The 17658-nt window shown below is 52.0% G+C and overlaps 1 protein-coding gene across 1 annotated transcript; it reads right to left on the bottom strand.

Moving 5' to 3' along the window:
* Positions 1-35: 35 nt before the first annotated feature.
* On the bottom strand, positions 36-12736 carry OAZ2 (ornithine decarboxylase antizyme 2). The gene is given in 6 exon segments (XM_066328614.1): positions 36-791; positions 2533-2618; positions 4444-4619; positions 9183-9263; positions 9265-9340; positions 12610-12736. Coding segments are annotated over 6 exon segments (573 nt in total). The 5' UTR covers positions 12630-12736; the 3' UTR covers positions 36-657.
* Positions 12737-17658: the final 4922 nt, after the last annotated feature.

The raw sequence follows: 17658 nt of genomic DNA, 5'->3' as shown, positions 1-17658 counted from the left end.
AGATTGCTCCTCTCAAATAAGCAGCCCCAGGTGTGTGAAGTTCATCTGAATGCCCCTTTTATTGAATGCCATGATAGTGTAGTGGGAACATGGAACAGGGTTAAGACTGCGTAAAACAAAAGCTGGAAGAGCAAGAAGTTTCAAAAAAAGAGGGGGGAAAAAAAGGTTAGACCAGTTAAACCAGCATTGGAGTGGAGATGCACAGGGGGTTTAATGTAGTGTTAAAGGATAAACTTGAGCATCTCCTGCACGTGCCCCACACCAAGCCAGGCTGTTTTTAAGGTCTCGAGTGGGAAATGAATGGGTTGTGTTCCAGCTGAGCCCACGCTGGGCAGGCAGGAGGCTCCAATGGGGGTTCGGAGGAGTCCCAAAGGTGGTACTGACCCCGGGGCTCCCACACCATGCAGCTGCATGGGAAGAGCTCCTATGCCAGTTCATAAACATCTTCCTTTTCCTACTGATGATTACATGTGTGATAGATAGTTCTCTAGGCAACATGTTTCAATGAGAGTCAACTCTGGGGATACACAGCCCAATCTAACAATGAGAAATGCGCTTGCAGTCCAACAGAAGCTCTGCTTCCCTCTCCTCAGGAAAGGAGGTGGTCCTCTCTCCCCTCCACAGCATGTTAGGGTCCCACTGGAGTTCCCTGTGCAGCTATTCTTCGTCGGAGGAAGAGCTCTGATCCAGGGGATACACCATGAACATCACATCCGGCCGTGACGGGACAGCGGGATGGCCAGGCCGCACGATCTCAAAGCCCAAGAAGCTGAATGTCTTCAGGAGTGGAGCTACCAAGGAGAAGGAGATCTGTTACCAGCAGGAATAATCCCCTTTACCTCTCCCTTGAACCATCAATATCAAAGTGCATGGGACACCCTCTGTGAGTGAATCCAGAGCTTCCTAAGCAGAGAAGCACAGCCCTCTCCAGCAGGGGTTCTTGTCTCCTCCTGTGCTCATTGCAGCTGCTCCTGAGCCTGAAGGGATTTTAGCTGTGCAGCTGAGGAACTTTGTCCTCTTGTTTCTCCAGCAATGTTTCTTCTATCCCGTGGGAAACAGCAATGGTTGGTTGTCTGCCTGCAGCAGCTGCATATCCCTGCTTTCCCAGGATGCATGTGGCCATCCCATAGGTTTGATCCTGCCCCAGCACCCCTCGAGCGCCAAGAGAGGACAGACAACAGCAAAGAGGAATCTGCCTCGGGACAAGGCAGGCATCTGCTGTCTCCACAAGGAGGTGCTGGAGCTCAGTGGAAACTCCAGACAACTGTGCACAGGTCAGGGTGGCACTCCAGGAAAGGCACTTTGGGTTACACATGCGAATTCAGAGTGGGGCCGACCTAGACAGATGTGGTTCTGAGGCACTGTGCCCGTGTCACTGAAGCAATGGCTGCCCTGTGACACTCGCCCTGCTGCAGCGTCCCATCCCTTGGGCAACCAGCTCCAGGACACTGAGTGACCACGCAGAGGAGCTCCTGAAGATATTTTCTGGCAGCACTGAATTTCAGCTGCATACACAAGGACCCAGAATTTGGACCAGAACTCTTAAAAACAACATCTGGCACTTGCTGTGCCCTGTCCCCAGCCTCCGTGGGGGCCACCTACACAACCAGTGCCAGTGGTGACATAACAGCCAAGACTTGATTTGCAAATTATTCCTGGCATGGTAATGAGGGATGATGACATCCTCCTGGGCTCAGCTCAGCTTTACTAAGGCCCTCCGTTTCGGAGAAGCCGGGACAGATCATGAAGCTGCAGAGTAAAATTAGAATTGGGGTTGGAATTACTCTCTAGGATACAGCCTGACTGGGGGGGGATTTAGAGTGACACGTTCCCAACCTGGTACATCCCCCAGCCCCCGGCTGTAATCCCTCACACAGCACGTCTATCTTTAGATCCTAATGCAGCCCCCAAAGCCATAAGCATCTCCAGCCAGGGCCAGGATTACCTGTAAGCCTGGAAAGGACAAAAGTGCCAGGAGATCTTTAAAAAGCTGATGACTTTCAGGGCAACAGGCTCTTAAGTCCTTGTTTTCCATCTAGTAACTCCTCCCTGGTTTCACCTTCTATGTCACAGCAGGCTAGTGCCCAACACAGACTTCACTGCTCACCAAAAGGGGAATATTAATTGACACTGGATGTGGAAATCACTCCAAATCATTCAGGAGCAGCTTTTTGCACCAGAGTATTTAATGGCAGGGCAGCAAAGCAGATGAATGGAATCCCAGATTAGTTTGGGCTGGAAGGGACCTTAAAGCTTATTGAGTTCCACCCCACTGCCATGGGCCAGGACAATTTCCACTAGACTAAGTTGCTCCAAGCCCTATCCAGCAGATCACAATACTCCCCCACCCTAACCCTCCCAAAAGGGCTTATTTCCTCCACACGAAACTATCCCCATAAGAATTATGCACGTAACAATCTCTGCACTAAGAGGGTCCCGTGGGTCTTGCCCTGGGATGACCAGGTTTCTTTACACCTTCAGCAGCACTGTGTGGGATGTCAGGAGCAAACCCGAGCCCAGGCCAGCCCTCACCTCGATCTTCTCTGCTTTTTCTGAAGCAGATGAAGACATAGTTGACTTTCATTTTTTCTTCAGCAAACTCCAGCAGTGCTGACAACCTGCCAAGGAGGAGGAAGACAAAAGGACATCAGCTCTGAGAAGTCTTGTCCTGAGGAAGCCTCTGAGCATTATCAAATTATCAACTGTTCGGATGTTTTCGGACACAAAGATTGTTTACAGCTCCCTTCCAGCTTACAATGGGTGCTGAAACAATGGGCTTCCTGCCTGCAGATTCAAGAGCTGTGCTTGCTCCGAGTCCTGATAAGTTCCTGTCCTCAGAGCCACAAACACCCTCCCCACCCGCAGTGCTTTGGGACTGAAGCCTTCGTAGGCAGGAAGCGGAACATCGCAGCTGCTCCCGGGCCAGGCTGCATTCCTTGGCAATGCACATGGGGGATCTGGGAGTTCTGTGCTTTTTGGGAAGGAAAACCGCCCAGAACCGAGCTCATGGCAGGCCGAAAAGGAGAACAAACCATCCCCAGAGAACGTGTGCACAGGCAAAGCCATTTCCTGAGCGCATCAGCTGGATGGCACAGCTGCTCCCCCTGAATCCTTGCTTCCTGCCTTTCCAACTGGATTCTTTCTGCCACCTCTTGATGGAAGCAGTGCTGCAGGAACCCTTCTGCCAGCCTCCAGGGTGGCACACAGATCAACTGCTGTCACTTGCAACCACTGGCGCTGCCAGAGCAGTGACAAACAGGCCTTCACTCCACATCTCAGTAACCAGCTGTCAGCGCAGCACAGGAGATTAAATTTGCAAGGGTTCTGTTAATATGTTAATGAACTACTTTAATTATGGCCTCTGGCCTCTCCTCGGATGTTTCACCCAGCTAAAAATAACCTGACAAAATTGCACTTTAAGTCACAATGACACTGGCAAATAAATCCCTTCCCAGAAGGACCCGTTCCAGGGAGAGCCCAGAGATTTATGGGCCAACTGGAGAAACTACACAAACATTTATCTGGACTCAGAGTCAAATGAGACAAGTGTGAGACAGCAACAACACTGCCACTTCCTGAAGGTGCCCAGCGATGGGTTGTTCCTTAATTAGCTCGTGTCACTGAGGGATGAAGCCTGCTTGGAGATTGAGGAGGAGCTGATTGCTCCACAGAGGAATCCAGCAAAGCCACATCTACACTGCAGCAGAGACCTCTGGCACAGCACTTGGCAGGAAGGAGCTGCTCTGGAAGCTGCGTTTACACAAACTTCCCATAGCAGAGCTGTCTGGACAAAACATGACCGGATTCTGCCAAGAGAAGAATCAGAGCTCCTGGCAGAGCCCGGCGCCAGCGCGGCAGCGCTCCAAGAGCAGGTCCACCTACTGACGAGGAGGACATCAATAGGATGGAGAGGGTTTTATTTCCCTGAAAGAGAGGAAAATCGGCCAAGATGGGCTTGCCAAGTGGCCAGTGGAAAAATTAAATGAAAAAATAATAAAATATCAGAGAAAATCTTGTTGGCGTTGCATACCAAAGTGTAGAAAGATTCACTCTGCTCGTTTATTGCTTGTTTTTCATTAGTGTTGGGACTCAAAAAATGGTAACTCATCTGGAGTATCACTGGGAGGAAAATATTCCTATGGGGGACTCTGCAGACAAGGGAGCAGAATGTGCACAAACCACAAACAGAACTGCCATTGCACAGCCCGTTTTCCCTGCACACAGCATGGAACCCCTGGATGGTTTGGGATCAAACTTAAAACTCATCTTGTACCAACTCCTGCCATGGGCAGGGACACTTTCCACTAGACCATGTTGCTCCAAGCCTCATTCAACCTGGCCTGGAACATTTTCCAGGGATGGAGTGTCCATCCACAATCACCCATGTAAGCAAAGTCCTGCCCCCCAGGAGCCATGCCTGCACCTTTGGGATCTGGAACTTACCCTTCTTTGCTTCCATCAGCTAATAACCCATCAGGGATTTCCACAAAGAGGCTCTGGTTTGAGAGCACTGCATCCCAGGAGGAGGTCTTCACCTCTGTGACCTTGTACTGGAAGTGGACAATGTGAGGCTTCCCTTCATGCACTGGGACATCTTGGCTAACAGTGATCTTCTCATCCTGGGAAAATGAAAAATGCTAAGTCCTGAACAGCCAGGGGACAACTGGAGAAAGCAAATGCAAAGAAATGGTCTTAGGGTTTTACTGAGAAGAGGATTATGCTTTTCCCTTCCCCTTTTGCTGGCTCAGGGACACATCACAGAGTTCTCAGCCCTCAGAGTGATTTCTAGCCATGCTTTCCTGTTAAGGGAATGTAGTTTTATATACTGACATATATTAAATTTCTGAGTAGAAGACTCCACTCCCTCACTGCAGGCTCCAGCCACATCTGGTGGTGTTTCCTGAACTGCCCTTCCAAGAACTGGACCCAACACCCAACACAGAGCTTCTGCTGCCACAGCCCAACCAGTTTCAGTGCCTCCCCAATCCCCAACACAGCCTTTCTGTTCCAGGAGTGACCACAAATTGCTTTCCCAGATTTTATAACCCATGGTTTGCCTCCTGGTGTAAGGGAGGAAAACACAGAGTGCAGGGAAATTCCAGTGCAGATCTGAAGCTTTTCAGGAGGTCTTCTCCAGAGACCACAAACACACATGTCCTTCCCCACTCCTGCCCCATGAGGATGCCAAGCATGCAGATTACTTGGGATCAGCTCAGCAGTTCCTAGAAAACAATTCAGTGGTTAAAGCTCCATTCCTTCAGACAATTCCTGCAGGCACTTGGCTTGCCCAGTAATGATTTCCATGTTTCAGTGCAAAGAGCCCCAGCAAAAGAAGCAGGCCCTGAGTCAATGCTGTTACTGCAACGAAGCTGAACTGTCCCTTGTGCTTGGTGACAGCTCGTGTGTCCCTGTCCCTCACATTCACAGGCATCTGCACAGCTTTGAAGGGCAGAAGTAAAGCAGATACCCACAGTCATGAGAGCACCTGGAGAGCCACGTGTCTCTCCCTCCTCAGCAGGTGGTGGGCAGTGGTTCACTCCACTGGATCATTGGGTGAGCAGCTGTCCAGCCTCCAGATATTTTATTTTAACAGGGCGATTAATTCAGCAGCTCCTGACAAGCCCTTACAGGCTCCTCGAGCCACTGTCCCAGTGCTTTAACTCCTATTACCTCCTGTCTTAAAACAGATACCCCTTGGTTTAACTACTGTATGACAGAGAAGCCTCCAAGGACATTCACATTCCTGACAAAGTAACACCATGTGCAAACTGAGAATTGCTTGGCCTCCAAAGCCAAGTAGAGGAAGCTGCCTTTCATTGAAAGCCCACAAAGCTGAGCTGAAAAACAAGTTTACACTTCACTAGAATAAATATCCTGTAGGAAACAAGTTTATTCATCAAGTCTGAAGGAAGTTTGAGTGGCTGAGTGCACCAAGAAATACACTGAGAGCTGTTCCAGTGAGGTCAAGCTATGGCTGTGATGGAGCTAGCAGAGAGAGGCAAGGCTGAATACAGAGGTTCTCAATAAAAACAAATCCAAGGGGTTAATGTGCATATCCTTCAGCAGTGACTTTACTGGACCCTTTACAGTTGTTGTTTCAGTGCAGAAAGTGTTTCTGTTCCAGAAGCATCCTTCTCTCCAGAAAAGCTCACAGATCATGCTTTTCCTATGCTCACAGAACTAAAACTGTCTGAGCAAGGTGAGAAAAGCAGGCTGGGATTGACACATGGGAGGTGTGCCTTTGAGTGGGAAGACTGGCACTGCCATAGGAAAGGAAAAGCATTCTGAGCCATTTGGTTCAGAACTTCCTCGTCACCAGAAGTTATGTCCAGTGCTCCAAACCCAGTGAGGTTGTTCCACTGAAAGCCCCCTTGTGCCAACAGGAGCCAAAGGCAGCAAACCACGGGGATTAGCAGAACCAGTTCCCCCCCTTCAGTGGGAATTACGTTTACACAGCCTGTCTGGGGCAGCTGACACTTTATTTCTAGGCATCCAGAGACGCAGGGGAAAGAGAAAGGCTCTGTGGGCTGCTCCTGTGAAGCAGCAACAGCAGCCCAAAATTCTTTGGAAGCTGCTCAAAGCAAAATCCTGTTTATACAACAAGCACTCGGTTTTAGTTCACCCTGGAAAAATCCCCACGCAAAATCCCCCTGCCATGTTCCTGTGGACAAAATCCCCTGCCACCAGACTAAATTCTACCCAGCTGCCCAAACCCCGGCTCCCCAGCCTTCCAGTGCAAAGCCACAAGGACCAACTTGGTTCCAATTCATTAAGCACAAGAGTTTCCAGTCCTGCTCTGCACCTCAGATGTCCAGGGAAGGATGAGGGGAGGCCCTGGTGTGTTGGCAGGGTCAGAAGGAAGGATTTTATGATCCACTCTGGCCAAGTGGCATGTGCTACACCTGCAGTCTCCTGCCAGGTCTGCCAGCCAGGGCACATCTCAGCTGCACAGCACCCACACCTGCATTCCCAGCTCCAGCAGAGCTCCCTGGATGGAGGGCTGAGCTTTAAGCCTCTTAACACTTAGAGGGAGCCCTGATTTATAGCAGTGATGTATCTGAGTGCTGCATACACCAGCAGAGGCAGGTGTGTTCAGAAAGGTCATCCCTTGGACTGGAACAGCTGATACAGCTGGAAAATAGACTTAAGCTTTTGGATCCATATGCCTTTCCAGGTCATGCTGGTGACTTCTGGCTGAAAACCTCAGCTGCTGTAACTGCAGCACTGCAGGTGACCAAGGGGCAGACACAACCCTGTAACCACTCCAAGTTATGACACACCTCAAATCCTGGGGTCAGTTCTGGGCCCCTTGTTCCAGGACAGACATTGAGGGGCTGGAGCAGGTCCAGAGAAGTGAACAGAGCTGGGGAAGGGTCTGGAGCACAAGTCTGAGAAGCAGCTGCAGGGGGGGGCTCAGCCTGGAGAAAAGAAGGTTCATGTGGGACCTTCTTGCTCTCTACAACTCCGTGACAGGAGGGTGCAGCCGGTGGGAGTCACGCTCTGCTCCCAGGAACAAGGGATGGGATGAGAGGAAATTACCACAACCATTTCCAGGCCAGAAGAGGTTGGATATTAGGGAAAATGTTTTTACTGAAAGGACTGTCCAACCCTAGCAAAGGCTGCACAGAGAAGGGAGTCACCATCACTGGAGGAGTTTAAAAGCCCTGTGGATTTGGCACTTGGGGACATGGGTTTGTGGTGAACATGAACAGTGCTGTCAAAACTGTTGGACTTGATGACTTTAGAAGGTTTTTTCAATCCAAACTCTTCCATGATTCTTTGTTACAGAAGAGGCTGATTTTCTGACAGATTCTGATAGTTTTGTCAAGCAATAAATCCAGGAGGAATCCCATCCATATATCTATCTGCATGACATCCCCCCTGCCTACACAGCACCACCAAGATCTGTGCAAGTTCAGGGCTGTACTGGAATCAAACACTCCAAAGTCTCCAAATCATGAGTCCTTCCACCTTCCTCCTCCATGCTGAGCCCATTTTCTGCCTCTGGGCCTTGCCTGGTGCACACACAAGGCTTGGCAAAGCTGACTGGCAGGAGTTCTGGCTGCAGGGTCCCATTTCCCAACCAGAGGGGATTCATTACTTATCCTGAGCCCTCTTGAAGCTATTTTTGTACCTTCTTTCCATGACAGGAAGCCCATTGTGCTGCTTCTCTGGGTTTGTACCCCTCCAAACATCTGTGAAAATCACCTCGAGCATTAAACTGATGGGACCTTGTCACTGGAGGCTCAGAGGCTGACACTTTGCAAGGGAAGCAGGTGAGGAAAGTGCTGAAAACTCACCAAAGGAAACTCTGAAAGCAACCACAAAGTCTGTGATTCTCTCAGGAACTCCAAGAGGAGACTCTGGGAGCTGTGGCCCAAAAGGGTCTGTATCTTTTCATCAGGTAACGTCTGTGTGCCGCCCACAGGTTAATTAAAAATCAGGTCTAGCACCTATGACAACACCCCTGGCTCAAGAGGCAAATTTGCAAGGCAAGCATAAATTCAGACTGCCTCATTTAAATGGAAGAGCAGTCCTTGTCCCAGAAAGGAGACAGATGTGAGCCAAGTCACACAAATGCCAATTACTCTACAGGAAGGAGCAGCCAGGTCTCCTCATTCAAAAGAAAAGGTCCCATAGAATGAAGAGGAACACAAACTGAGACAGCTGCAGACACAAACCCTTCCAGATCTTGCCCTGCCTGTGCTCATGCTCTAAACTAGCCCTATCTGGGAGCTGGATGGCTGCCTCTCCCATCTGCACCTTGGTTCAGGCAGCCCCCAGGCCCTGCCAGCTTCACCTTCCGGAGCAGGGCGCAGGAAGGAGCTGATCAACCCCTCCCTTGCTGCATTTCACCTTTCTGCTTCTCGCTTCCTCTCTCTGCCAGACATTTCAGAAGCCCTTTCACGTTTTGATAATGCAGGCTCTGCGTACAATAGCTGCAGCAGGCCCCTGGGGACAGGCTAGTGAATGATCTGCTGCACAATGGTCTCTCATTTCTTAATAAACAGGTGATATTTAAGCAGGAGAGACCTGTCTGCAGCTCAGTCCCTGAAAAATTACCTCTTCTCCCACTTATTATCTTGGAGTTCTTTGCATTTATTCCCATCAGACTGCGAAAGGAACTGAACACAGTTGTAACACAGGTACAGGTCAATGTTTAGATGTTAAATCTTTCTCACCTTATATATCAGAGCTGAAAGAGAAGGATCCCTGCCACCCCCTCGCCCACCGGGGATCTTCGACAGTGGGTGAGGGGCATCAGGAGCACCACAGAGGCCCTGGAACAATGTGCCTGCAGCACTGCAGCTGGGGACAGTTACTCAAAGGTAAAATACTACTGCAAGAAAAAGAGAGAGAACACCAGGTTACATTAGCAGGGATCACGTTTCGGAGGCTCCAGCTTCTCAAACCCCCAAATCATTCGTACCCTTGCTCCTCCAGATGTCAACATCAAAGCCACCCACTGCCCCAGTGGCACCAGAACCCAGCGTGTTTTGTTAGGAATGGAGGAGGGGCCAGAGCCAGGAACCCAGAGAGAGTGCTGAGCAACCTCATGCTAATAAGGGAGGCCTGGAAGGCTGCCAGGAGCAGATGGCTGGGAACATATGACCAGATGAGCACACATTTTCTAGAGACAAATATCTACAAATAGATCAACAGGGCCCAGGAGGAGAAGGTTTAAGTTTCACATTTTCAAACCCAGGAGAAGTGAAAGGGTTGGTTCTTCAATACGCTCCACCATGTCCATGGCAACATTTTCACACACACGTGAAGCACCACACAAGCATCCTCCACCCCAACCCTAAAAATTCACCCCACAGAGCTACTTGGAACAGCAAGAAAACACATTTCCCTTGCAGTTTCCAAGTTTGTTTGGAAGTCCTACATATTGTCTTCAGAATCACTTTGGACACAGGCTTTAATACCTGCTCCAGCTTTTAGGAAGCTCATCAAAGCAAATTATTTTACTTCTGGAGCCTTGGCTCCACTCTCAGCACCACAAAAGCTCTGTGCTGAGGCTTCATTCCTCGCCCTGTGCTCATAAAAACTCTCCCTCACCACGCTGTTGTGGTGGTGCTTCCATAGCTTTGTGCTGAGGCCCAGCAATGTTCCTCTAGCACAGCCTGTAAAAGCCAGGCAGGGAAAACAGTCCTTCTCCAGTGCTCCCGTTATGAAACACACCAGCACAAAGCTATGGAAGCACCACCAGAACAGCGGGGTGAGGGAGGGTTTTCATGAGTACAGGGCGAGGAATGAGGCTAAAAGTGGATAAACTGTGCAGCTGTTCTGACAACCACTGTCTGTCCTGAAACTTCTCACTGGAAGTTGTTCCCAGTGCGGTGTTTTTCCACAATAATCCCTCTCCACGAGGCACACAGGTTTAAGTATCCAAACACCAAGTACAGAACTGCACTGCCAGAACCACCACCTAGAAACATGGAATCAGACTGGTTTGGGCTGAGAGGGACCTTAAAGTCTATCCAGTTCCACCCCCTGCCATAGGCAGAGACACCTTCCACTTCACCAGGTTGCTCCAAGCCCCATCCAACCTGGCCTTGTAACTTGCCTGTGCCAGTAGCAAACGAAATACTAAAATTTGGCATTTCTGAGTGCCAAAAACATAGAACTCATGAATACACATGGCAGAATTCACGAATGTCTGCTTACCACCTACCACCAAAACCATCCTTCGACAGGAAACACTAACATTCTTCCTCCACATATTCCCTCCCCCAGGTTGGCTAGACAGTGCTCTGGGGCAGCATTCCCATGTGCTGGAGGAGGCACCTCCTGGAGAAAAGGCAGTTTAAATACACCAGGAGATGTCTGGGGGCAAAGCAGGGTGTTCTGTGCTCCCTGGTGCGCCTGGGGCTATCAATGGGCCAGTGTGTGTTCAGTAGTAGTGGATGTCGAGAGGATGACAAAGCACTTTGTGCCGTCCCCACCCCCGAAAGCTGCTGGCAGCTTTGTTATTCCCTTCCCTCCTCCCTCTACCCTCTAGCCAACAATGTACTATTGATAGCTCTTTCCAACTTGCGGCCAAGGCATGGAGAAACTGGATAATGAAGTGGAGTTGTGGGAAAAAAAAAAAAAATTAAAACAGAGAGGCAGTTTTCACGCAAAGCAGCCAAAGACACTTCCCGGTTTCACTTCCTCTGGCACATGCAGAAGTCAAAACACCAGCCTCCTTCAGCTGCTGCCTGCACATCCCTGACCCAAATCTGCACACCTCCGCTATCCCCCCCAAATCAGGCTCCCTGCACACCACCACTATCCTCTCCAGGGTTACGGTTCTGAGAGCAGCAACCTCAGGGAAGAGAGTTCGTGCGGGGCACAGATTAAAAGGGCTTTTGCTTTCTCCAGCTGTGCTTCAGCTCCCTGGGAAGAAATTCATGCAAACACCCAACAGCGTCTGATCCCTTCATCCATCCTTGCGCAAACGGCAACTCTCCCCGAGGCCTGTTTATAGCTTAAAAGTTAGGCTTGTGCTCCCTTCTGACGTCTGTCCTCCTTGGAGAAGCTGCTTTCCTGCAGCTTGGTTGAAATTAAGATGCATTTAGATCACCTTTCCGTGGAGAAACTCCTCAGTACAAGCCGCTCGTCTGTGCCCTGCCCGAAAGGGGAGCTGGAAGTCATCATCCCGCGGGTGTAATTTTAACTCACTAAGCTCCCAGCGATCCCAACCCCGTGCCCTGTCCCTGGGAAGTGCAAAGGGCAGCTCAGCAACTTCGGAACCCCATCATCGCTGCTGCTAAGGCAGCCCTGGCACACAGAGCCAGCCTGAGACCACCACCAGCACAGCGGGGACTGAAATCGACACATTTCCTTGTGTTTTGGGGGTTCTATTTGTTTTGAACACTTAGACCAGGTGGAAGGACCCACAGAGCTCCAGAGACGTTGGAGAAATCACTGTTTTATTTTCCTTTCTGCCCCTTCCCAGAACAGGCTCTGGAGATGCAGCTGCACTTGATTAATAATAATAATACTGATAGTATTAATAATTATTATCATCATTACTGCAGCTAGACACATATCCAGGAGCCCGATTTGAGAAGTGAATTGTAAACAACCATCTGATGAACACAGCACAGCTCAAGCATCTCCCAACACAGGCAACGGAGAAGAACCGAGGCCGCTTCATCGGCATCCTCTGGGCTCTTATCGGCCACAGAGGCGCAGGGAACGACACTCGGGGGACTCGAAACAAGCAACAGACACACAAGATAAATCGGTCAACTGAGAAGAATACACAAATCCTGCAAGTCCGTGCCTGCTGATACCCAAGGCGCCTGGAAAAGCCGCCCTCCTCCAGCAGAGAGGCGCGGGGGCCGCGGGGACGGAGCGCTCGGACCCCGCCGCGGCCAGAGCTGCTCAGCGAGAGGTGCTCGGGCCCCGGCGAGCCCAGACCCACCCCCGGGGGGGATTCTCCAGGGGGAAACGACGCCTCGATGGGGATTTTAACCGGGGAAAGACGGAGCGGCCTCCCCACGTCCCGCGGCCTCCCCGCCGCCTCAGCGCCCGCCCGCGCCCCAGGCCCGCCCGCCGCCACCACCACCACCGCCGCCGCGCTGAGGAGCGAGGGAGGGCGGGGAGCGCGCTGCACACCTGTCCTGGGTGTTTATCATCGTGCGCTCGCTCCGGTGCGGCTGCGGTCTCTGCTGGCGCTGGTGCCCGGCCGTGCCCCTCCTCCGCTCCGCTCGGCGCCGCGCTCCGACTGACCCCGCGGGCCCGAGCGCGGACACGCCCCCCGCGCGCGCGCCCGGCCCCGCCCCCGCCCTTGGCCCCGCCCCGCGGCGCGCGGGCAGCCTGGGAACCTGAGCCCCGAACAAAGGCGCGCGCCCGGCCGCGCCCCCACCTCGTGCCGCCCCGAGCCGTGACGTCACCGCGCCGCGCGGGCGCGCGCCTCTGCGTCTGTGAGGGGGGTGGCGGGAGCGCGCGCGAGGCCCCCCTGGCTCCTGGTATCCACAGGGCCCCGCTCACCCTTCAGCCTCCCCGATCCCCTCGTGGTCTGCTTCTCCTCAGGGTCCCAGCTTTCCCCTCGGGCTCCCGTTTATCTCCTGGGTCCCGGTTCTCCCCGCGGGTTCCCGGTCCTCCCTTCAGGCTCCCAGTTGTTCTCGGGCTGCCAGTTCTCCTCCCACACCCCTGTGGGCCAGGTCTCAGGTAGCCTCAGGTCTGCGGCCTGGGCACTGGGAAGTGACAAGGCCCAGGCAGGAACAGAGACAGAGGTGGTGGGAGAAGGGGTTGGGGAACAGGGCCAAGGAATGAGCAGCTGAGAACTGGTGGAGCCACATAGAAGATATCACTGGTGCAGAGACAGAGATTGGGAAGACGTTCCTCCCTGTGAGGGTGGTGAGGCCCTGGCACACAGGTTGCCCAGAGAAGCTGTGGCTCTGCCATCCATTGAAGTGTCCGAGGGCAGGTTGGACAGGGCTTGGAGCAGCCTGGGATGGTGGAATGTGTCCCAGCCCATGGCAGAGGGCTTGCAACTAGGTGGCATTTAAGGTCCCTTTCAACCCAAGCCATTGCCTGCCTGACACGATGATTCTATATCGTGCTTAAAAAGTATGTTGCTGGTGCATAAAATGTGGCCTAGGATACAACAGCTCATAACCCAGGTAAGTAGGGACTGCAGTAAAGAATGAACACGTGGATAACAGAATGGGGAGCTGCCCTTGACAGGGCTCTGCAGGGGCTTTTGGTGAGCAGTGCATCCATAAGAGAAAAGAAGTCACACAGCCAAAGATGAAGCTCCTGGAGAACCAGACAGATGGAAGAACTTGTGGGCTTCAGTCCTGCAAGAGAGCTTGGTGGGTGCTGAGTCTTCACACGGGGTCAGGGACTGAGCAGCCCTCTGGAAGAGAAGCTCTGGAGTCCCTGTGGATGCCAGCCCCCAGGGCTGGAGTCCTGCAGAATCTCACACTGACCCACCCTGTCTCACACCTGGGCATGGCAGAGGCAGCTCCTGAGTGCCAGTGCAGGAGCCTGGGTGACACATGCAGCAGCCTGAGGTGCGATGCCTCAGCAGGCTCAGGGGCTCTGGGTTCTGACAAGCAACCCTGGAACTTCCCAGTTCCCAGTGCAGTGGCTCTGCCCCTTGCTCGGCAGGAAGGGACCAGATGTTCTGCAGAAAGCTGGACATCAGCCAGGGCCCAAGTTCAAACAGAGCCCATTAAATGGCCTTTTCCCCCTTCCTTCGCATTTCCAGCCCTGCTCGTAGCCCTGATTCTATTTATAATGCCCAGGAAAAGCAAACTGAGACTTTCCCACAGTGCCGGCTTCTCAGGCGATTGTTGTTTGGGAAGCTGGAACGTACATAGTATTATTTTTGCATCTCCTTGGGAAGGGTTTTTATTTTTTATTGCGTGTCACTCCATGTCCCCCTCTGTGCTGAGGAGGAGAGTGTGTGAAGCACAAGGTGTCTGGTGCTGCCTACAGCTCTCCAATGCTTTGCCACTGCTGGTTTAGGGGGCTGTGCCCATGAGCCCCTTTTGGGGAGGGTACTGGGTGCCCTGAGGTGTCCTGACAAGCCATGAGGATGGAGGCCAAAGAGGGGTGTTGCCCACAAGACACAGCCCCTGTCTCAGTGCCAAACCCTGGGAGCACCCATCATGTCACTTGCTCTGTGCCTCAGTGTCCCCTGAGTGCAGAGGAGAGAACACCAAGAACCCTGCTGGGAGCAATGGGCTCATCATTCCTGCTCTGCCTGGGGTTTGGCATCGAGGCAAGCCCATGCACCACAGTTTTGGGGTGGGAGAGCTGCCACATGAGGCCTGACAGCCAGGCCGCAGGGTCACTGTGTGATGCTGGTGCCAGCAGAGGCCAGCAGGTTCTTTATCTGCTATTCTTGGTCATGTGAGGCTGTTTCCTGCACGGAGCTGCTGTGGGATGTTCTGGGCACGGCTGGAGCTGCCCCTGAGCTCCTATACCCCTGGACAGGCAGGTATTTCACAGAGCAAAAACCATCTTGCTTGGACTCAGGTCCTGCCTGTCCTCTCTCTTGTCACTGTCACCTGGTGACACTGCCTGCAATGCTCCTGGTCCTCTCTTTCCCTGCCCTGCAAGGTCCTGCACAGCTCCATTCCCTGTGTGCCTCAGGGCCTTCCTGCTCTCCCTGGGTTTTATCACCCTGCTCAGGATGTTGGCAGTGAGAAATGCTATTGCACCGTATTTTTTTGGACAGTTTCTTTTTGCCACAGCCATTTTGATGAAGGACAGACACTTCCAAATGGCTTTACTCTGTCGTGCTGGGTTCTGGGGTTGACTGTCCCAAATTTTAGACACAAAACAGATGCAATCTGCAACCTCTCTGTTTTAGACGCTTTCAAACACTAATTCAGCATCTCTTTAATTATTGTGATTAAATGTGGACCGTGTAGCTCTTAAAAATACTTTCCATGGGGGCAAACTCTGGAAAGAAGTGATCAGTTTTTCCCCAGCTTAGGAAATGGAGACTCAGAGCCCCTCTGTGCCTGGAGCTAGTGACACTCGTGGGCTGGGGCTGGGCAGGTGGCTCCAGAGCTGCCTGACACCAGGATGGAAGCTCCTGGATGGGAGAGAGGCAAGGCCAAGGTGAGATCGCTCAGTCACAGCCCTCTTGTGCACAGGGCTGACAGCAGAGACACTGCCCAGATGTTGGGGGCCATGGAGGTCAGTGGGGCTCCTGCAGGACAGGCTGTCCCTCCAACATTTGCTCCATGCTCTTCCTTGGCTGTAATCCTGGCCCTGCCTGTGTGTGAGAAAGCACCAGGAGTGAGTTCAGTGGCTCTGTGGCCATGCAGTGCTATGACATGGCCATTCAGCTAAGGGAGACAGCCCTGCTGCAGAGGGGATTGTGCCAGGGAAGCACTGGGATGCAGCCTTTCTCTGTGTCTGTTCCCCCAGGCAGTACTGCACGTGTGCCCCCCTGTTGCATCCCCCCGTGCAGCTTAGTGCAGGCAGCATTGGGGTGTGCAATGGGCATCACATTACACAGACGGTTCCTCGGTACCTGCAGAAGTGCTGCATGGCTGGCTGTGCTTAAAACTTCCAAAGAGGGAAAAGGGTTGGGAGATTTTAGTGTCATTCATACCCTGTAGTTATTTAAAAATATTGTTAGAAATGTGTCATTCAGAACTTTCTAGGGCTGGACACATATTTGGGGATGTAATTAAGTTTTCAACAGTGCCTTATCATCCCCCTTCTATGATTTTTTTTTTCAATGTGAGGATCTTGTTTTCCTAAGGAAAAAACCAAAAGTGAACCCTGCCAGAGAATTTTGTTTTCATACCTTAGTCCCAGCCCTTCTGCCCGTTTGGTCTTCCTGTGCTGACATGTCTGTGTCTATTACAACCAAAACAGTACCAGGAGCGTTCCTGGGATTTTGGCTCCCTGTGTTTTGAGGTGAGCTCTGCATAAATTCCCTAAAGCTGGCCCATCAGTGCATCTGGAATTGTCTTGAGTGCCCATCTGCAAGGTGGGTTTTAATTGTTTGAACAGTCAAATTGGTTGGTGTCACTCACCTGTGTCTTTAATCTGCTTCACATCTGTAAGAACAAATGAGGTTCCTTCCAAACTGTGCTGATATTTTCACGCTCTCCCTTTATATTTCCAGCAGGATGACTTGTTTTCTTGGCAGACCTGCCTGGAGCTGAGGGTCAGATTTAAGGCATGTTGCTGACATCAGTGGCTTTCTTTTTTAATGAGCTTTGTCAGAATTCGTTCTTTAGCCATTAAGCGGTGCCAGCGTGGAGTTCATGCATGAGCTGAGCTGAAACCTGCTCGGTGTGAATTAGTGATGAGGGAAAAGGAGGTCAGGGAATGTCTTGTTTCAGGGAATGGTGATAACTGCTGTGTCCAAGGCCTGGAACCAGGGAACGGGCAGAAGAAAACTTAGAAATCATGACAAGGAATGGATTCCCACTGCTGTGCTCTGAGGAGGCCTCGTCCCTCCTCATGCCAGTGGGATGTGCATTGGCACCAAGCAAAGGTGCTCCCATGCAGCCTGAATTTGGGTGGTATTGGGGTGGGCTGAGGAGCTGGATGGTGTCAGGGGGATGAGCTGGTGATATGACATGATGGCCCAGCACAAGAGGGGTCTGTCACAAACATGTGCCACTGATGAGCCCTGTGCTCCACAGGGATGCTGTGGGCCAGCATCAGTGCCTTTGGAGAAGGCTCTGCTGGTATGATGAGTGGAAGACATGCCAGAGCAAGTCCCTGACTGTCCCTCCAAGCAGTGAGTGTCGGGATGGGTTGCCCTGAAGAGGCAGAGGGGTTTTACTGGCAAACTCTGGGGAAAAAAAGGGCAGTTCCTCCACCTGCGGTGATCTGACGCAACAGAACCTGGAAATGGGGTGTGATGGAGAAAGTAATCCGTGGAGTACAGAGCCTCCAGCACACCAGGAACGTGTAGATGTGAGGTTCAGGCATGCAGCTCCCAGCTCTGGACTGCGTCAGCCGAGTTGGCAGTGAGGCATATCTGTGGGAGCTGGGGTTTGCTCCGGAGGTCACTTCTTCCTCGGCCAAAATAAATACTTCTGTGATTCCCTGTCCCTGTTTCCACTGCCTGTAGCTTCTCTGCATCATCCCTGCTGCTCTGTGCCTGAAGTTCTTTTCCTTCCCTGCTGTGGAGTATGACACACACTCCAGGATACTCAGTGTAGGGTCTGGTGGGTG

This window comes from Sylvia atricapilla, chromosome 13, assembly GCF_009819655.1.
Source record: "Sylvia atricapilla isolate bSylAtr1 chromosome 13, bSylAtr1.pri, whole genome shotgun sequence".
Taxonomy (NCBI): domain Eukaryota; kingdom Metazoa; phylum Chordata; class Aves; order Passeriformes; family Sylviidae; genus Sylvia; species Sylvia atricapilla.
This window is presented reverse-complemented; position numbering and strand designations above follow the sequence as displayed.